Below are 5,941 nucleotides of genomic sequence, written 5' to 3' on the forward strand. Positions count from 1 at the left end.
TGCCGGCTCTGTCCCCCACCTGCGTGCCGGCTCTGTCCCCACCCTGCGTGCCGGCTCTGTCCCCCACCTGCGTGCCGGCTCTGTCCCCACCCTGCGTGCCGGCTCTGTCCCCCACCTGCGTGCCGGCTCTGTCCCCACCCTGCGTGCCGGCTCTGTCCCCCACCTGCGTGCCGGCTCTGTCCCCACCCTGCGTGCCGGCTCTGTCCCCCACCTGCGTGCCGGCTCTGTCCCCACCCTGCGTGCTGGCTCTGTCCCCCACCAGGTAGAGGCCCAGCAGTGCAGTCTGTCCCAAGGCCTCAGGGCTGCCCCCCTCAGATGCCCAGGGAGTCACTCACTGCCACATGCATCTAAGTCCCACTGTGCCCTGTGCCCTGTGCCCACGCCCTGGTGGCAGGTCCGATGGTGGGCGGCTGCGTACAGGCCTCAGCTGTGTCCTGGGCGTGCGGGCTGGTCCTCCACACTCCAGGGCCCCCCTTGCAAAACAATGCAGACCTGCTGGGGACCCCCCTCCCCCCACCCGCTTCAGGAAGGCAGGGCGGCGGGCTCTGCTCAGGGCTCCCCGCTCTGAACAGGTCTGCGCGGGGACCGGCTGGCTGACCCGCTCTCTGACCCGCTCCTCTCTGCCTGCAGATCTTTCAGAAACCCCTGATGGAGGCTGAGCTGCTCACAGAGAAAGAGGGCGCTATGACTTTTGTTAACTGGAAGGAGCTGATTATGTGTAACATCAAGCTGCTGAAGTAAGCCTCCTAACCCCGCCCGCCTCCCTTGCCGGCTCCGCACGCTGCGCGTCCGTCCGTCCGTGTGTCCGTCCTGCACCGCCATGCATGTGCCGCTTCCTCCTGCCTTGTGCTCACCTCCACGCGCCAGCACCGTCGCTCTTGCTGGCTCTCACGCTTTCCAGACACGCCCCCCCCTTTCCAGGGCACAGGGTCTTCACTGACTGTGGGTCACCCGGCTCTGCTGGCTGCTGGCTGCATCCGGGCGTGGGGTCCCCACACGCCCTCCTCGGACCCGTTCCCACAGGCGAATGTCGGGACATTCCGGGCCCCCGCAGGTGGAGACGGTGGCCCTGGCCTGAGACCCGGCCCGAGCACTGCTGACTTTTTATTCCCAGGCGGTTCTCAGAGGCAGTGGCCAGGGGTAGGAGACCTGCGGCTGGAGCCCGACTCACTGCACTTTGAGCCTCGGTTTCCCCACCTGTACAAAGAGGGGATTGGGTTACATCCTCACCAAGCTCCCTGCCGGGCCCTCACGTGGCACACTGGCTGGGACCCGGGCGGCCATAATTATGCTCCTGCCTCTTTGACCTCCTTTTTTTTTTAATGTGCCTTTTTCTGTTTATTTTTTTTCCTTCTGTCTACCAATCTTTGGATGATTCCTTCTCTGTGTCGTGTTCTGTACACTCGCCCAGTGCACCCTCATCCAAGCTTCAGCTCATCCTTGGGCCCTGTGCTCTAATTTGTATAATTTGAACACGGAGCTCTTAGAGAGCAGCTAGTGCTTCCCCTAACTTTCTAGATGACGTAATTGGGTCTCAGAGAGGGCACGTGATTTGTATGCTTGTGTTGGTAGCACAACAACAACAAAATGCTTCGAATTTGTATTTTTATTAAATCTGTCATTAAAATGTTATTATCTGTATAGCCCCTAATATTTTATGTTACCTTCCTTAAGGAATTAACAAGATGTGCTTTAGCCATAAAGTATTAAAAGGATTACAAAACGTATTTTTACACTGTAAAACATTTTTTAAGACAGTGACTTGTTAAGTGAGTTACTGAGAAGGCTACCTTGTGAATAAATCATGGTGAGAGAGTATTTCCCGGAAGAATAGCTGCCATTTTAAGTCATTTCTCTGCAGCAGCGATTTTCAACCGATGTGCATGCCGCAAGTATTTTTAAAACGTGCAGTGCCTGACTCTTTAGTCAGGGGCGCTGACCTCTTTTCCCTCAGATTGTCAAAGAAAAAGATGACAATAGCCCGGCTGGTGAGGCTCAGTGGTTGAGCGTTGACCTTTGAACCAGAAGGTCAGGGCTTCGATTCCCGGTCAGGGCATCTGCCCCTGTTGCCGGCTTGATCCCAGTTGGGGACCTGCAGGAGGCAGCCGATCAATGATTCTCTTTCATCATTGATTTTTTCTCTCTCTCTCTGAAATCAGTAAAAACATGATTTTATTTTTTTTTTAAAAAAAACACAACAATAGCCATCCAGTGTGAATCAAAATTATACCTTTTTATTTTGTCAGATTGGCAAACATATACTTTTTGGTGTGTCCCAGGGTTCCGGTAATTAGTCCATGTGCCCGGAGGGGAGAGGAAGGCTGGAAACCCTGCTCAGAGGAAAGACACAGAATCGAGACGACCCAGGGGCTGGGCTTCAGGGGAAGAACCTCCATCCCCTCCCTGAGGAGGGGCCTGTGGAGGGGAGGGGCTCGCAGACTGCTATTCCCGCCGCCTGTGTCCCTGAGCAAGTCACTCCACTCCCTGGGCCTCCGTGTCCCCACCTGTAAGGAGGGACGACAGTGACACCCACACGCAGTGTTCTTATTGGGGCGCCTGGTGGATAGTCAGTGCTGGGCTTCGGCCCTTGGCGGGCGCTGCCTTCTCGCCTGGCGCAAGGGGGTGAGGTGACCCCGGAACCTACCAGTCCTGAGCCTGGAGGGTTGAGACAAGCTGTTCACAATAGACTCAGAGGGTTTCTTGGGAAAACAGACCTGCAGGTTAAAGAGCCTTTTGCTTGGACAGCTCTCCGTGGGGGTGTGGAGGGGGTGGGCGTGTCCCCAAGGGGTTGGCCCACAGAGGCGGGGCTGGAGTGGCTCCCCAGGCCTTTCTGTGTCTTCTCTCCCTCCACTCATCCACCCGCCCACCCATCCATCCACCCATCCATCCACCTACCCATCCATCCACACCCATCCATCCATGCATCCATCCATCCATCCATCTACCTACCCATCCACCCACCCATCTATCCATCCATCCATCCCCTACCCATCCATCCACCCACCTACCTATCCATCCACCCATCCATCCACCTACCCATCCATCCACACCCATCCATCCATGCATCCATCCATCCATCCATCTACCTACCCATCCACCCACCCATCTATCCATCCATCCATCCATCCATCCATCCATCCATCCATCCATCCATCCATCCATCCATCCATCCATCCATCCATCCATCCATCCATCCATCCATCCATCCATCCATCCATCCATCCATCCATCCATCCATCCATCCATCCATCCATCCATCCATCCATCCATCCATCTATCCACCCATCCATCCATCCACCTACCCATCCATCCACCCACCTACCTATCCATCCATCCATCCATTCACCACCCTTTCATTTATCCACCCATTCATTCATCCTCTCATCCATCATACATCTTCCATCTCTCCATCCATCCATGAGTACCTATATGTTAAGCATTTTTTTTAGGTACCAGGGCTTCAGCAATACAAAACAAATAAACAAACAAGAAAACAGTCCCTACCCTCCTTGAGTTTTCCATCTTTCTGGGCAAGACAAACGAGGTTAACGTGTAAGACAACAACGTTGGAGTTCAAAGGACATGAGCCTCCCGCGAATAACAGAGATAAAGTTAGACGGTGGTAACTCCGGTGGTGGCTGAGGGCGCAAGTGGACTGTTTCCCAATAAAGGGCCGCCCTGAGCTGGCATCAGCAGGCGACTCAGTCCACACCCCCCCAGGGGTGAAAGGTGTCTTCAAATGGATGTGTAAGGCAGGACTGGCCACAGTCTACCTCTTGAATGACCTCGACCAGGCCTTGAGGCCCAGTGGCCGTGTCTGTCACCAGGACGCAGACAGAATGAGTCACCGCCGGCCCGCAATCCGCCAGCCTGGGGGCGGGGCTCACCAGGCTCCTTCTTCCCTTCCGTGGCTGCACAAATCAATAAAAGATTAGACGCGGCGCGTGTCATTGCCACTGATTGATTTCGAAATTTCAAAGGATGTTAATTTTAAGACGGCAGCGTTGGGGACATTTCATTAGATCCCATTAGGACATTGAGAGCATCAAGTATTTTAATCTGGGGACTGAATTATTTAGGGTCTGACCATTGACAGGCCTCATGAAATATGCGTCCTCCTGCTTTGGGGGCTCCATATCTGGCCATGGGCATTTTTCATCATCAGAGAGAGAGCCCGTCTATGAGGGCCATTAAAGTGTTCTATTACTGATGATCTATAAAGGGAAAGCACACCGATCAGACCCTACCGGGCACCCGGCACGTCGGGGGTATCATCAATCTTTATGGCCTGTTCCCAAATCGCAGGGCTGTTAAAATCAAACTTCCAGTTTGGGGGGAGAGAGAGAACTTCATTCTCGGTGATGGCTAACGAGTGGGGATATTGAAGTCTTGCTGGCTGGACCTCAGAGTTGTGCCGCATGGTCTCTGAGACGCAGGTTGTTTCATTTCATAGCAGGTTGTCCCCTTGGCCAAACCGCTGTCCTCCTGGCTGGTGTCACGGTCTCTTTGGAACAGGCTCTGTGTGTCTTTATTCCTGCTCACAGCTCCTTCGTGAGCAGAACCTGGGAACCAGAGCCTTGGTCGTTTTTCAAAATGCTGACACGCCGAACTCAAAAGGTTCGCCATCACTGCACTAGACTCCTGTCTTTCTCTGTCCCTGTCCCCACATAGGCCCTTTAGTGGCCCTTGGGCTCCTGTCCCTCACACGCGTCCCGTTTCTGTCCGGGCGGACAGCGCGAGGGCGGGTCTCACCTGCCGTGTCTCCACGCAGAGCGCTGAGAGTTCGCAAGAAGATGTCGGGGGAGAGGATGCCGGTGAAGATGATCGGGGACATCCTGACGGCCCAGCTGCCGCACATGCAGCCCTACATCCGCTTCTGCAGCTGCCAGCTCAACGGGGCGGCCCTCATCCAGCAGAAGACGGACGAGGCCCCCGACTTCAAGGACTTCGTCAAGGTCAGGAGCCGGGCTGGGTGGGACCCTGCCCCCAGCGGCCGACCTGGGCCACTGGGTGTGTCCGGGGCTAATTCAAGGCAAAGCTCTGCTAAAGGAGCTGCTGTCCAGTTGCCCGTGGTGTTTGGATTCAGGTTGAAGTTCCCCGTCTCATTCTCAGGCCCTGGAGGGCGGGCAGGGCCCAGGTTTCCTGCTCTGGTTCATCCGGGCGCCTCCGCTCTTTGTTTGCCAGGGCCTCTGCCTCGGGGGGAGCAGGGGTCTGGAGACCTGTGCGTCCTCGAGGGGATGTGGGGAGGTGCTGCTGGGGGCCCAGGCCCTGTGTCTGCGGATGGGGAGTAGGCTGTGGCCCGGGGGGTCCCTGCTGGGCATGTCAGCCTCACCACCTCTCCCAGAGGAAATAAAAAAAGAAGGGGATAAATAACGTCTGTTAAACGGGCAGGTTTTGCTGAATGGAGAACATGCTGATGATGACTCGCTGTCTTTGCACCGATGCCCGGGGGCAGGCGTCCCTCCTCCCAGCGATGTGTCTGAGGCCCCTCCCTGCCGGCTCTCCTCGGCCACAGCATCGCATGTGTTTGTGGGTCCTTCCCTCGGAGTTTCTCTACATTAAAGGCTGCTGTTTGCTGCCAGTGCGTGGGGCGCTGTGAAGTCAGTCCCAGGGGAGCAGTCGGTCTGGGGCTGCAGAGCAGGGCTGGGCTGCCGGGTGGGCGCCATGGCGGGTCCTCCAGGCACAGGCTGGAGGAGCTCACCCCCATGCCCTTGACCTTCAGGGAGATGCTGACACCGGCCCAGGGCCCAGGGACGGGGCTGGTTGCCCCTCCTCGCCTCTCCTCCTCCCCCCCAGAAGCTCTCCAGCCTCACCCCTGGGGGTGTGACAGGCCTTTGCTGCTGGAAGAATGGTGTCTGCCGCCGGTGCAGCGCCCACAGTCCCCAGCGGGGCGGTCATGGTTATGCTGATGCCCTGAGAGCCATCACTGCCCACCCCCCAT

At 56.6% G+C, this 5,941-nt stretch overlaps 1 protein-coding gene across 1 annotated transcript in view; it reads left to right on the plus strand.

Annotated features, from left to right (window-relative positions):
- Positions 1–5,941, plus strand: part of ITSN1 (intersectin 1 (SH3 domain protein)) — a 105,973-nt gene that overhangs the window by 89,061 nt on the left and 10,971 nt on the right. The window contains exons 31-32 of the mRNA XM_014535200.1: positions 631–737; positions 4,772–4,955. Coding sequence (XP_014390686.1) covers positions 631–737; positions 4,772–4,955 — 291 coding nt within the window. The remainder of the gene's footprint in view (positions 1–630; positions 738–4,771; positions 4,956–5,941) is intronic.

The sequence above is a fragment of the Myotis brandtii genome, unplaced genomic scaffold (assembly GCF_000412655.1).
Source record: "Myotis brandtii unplaced genomic scaffold, ASM41265v1 scaffold139, whole genome shotgun sequence".
Taxonomy (NCBI): domain Eukaryota; kingdom Metazoa; phylum Chordata; class Mammalia; order Chiroptera; family Vespertilionidae; genus Myotis; species Myotis brandtii.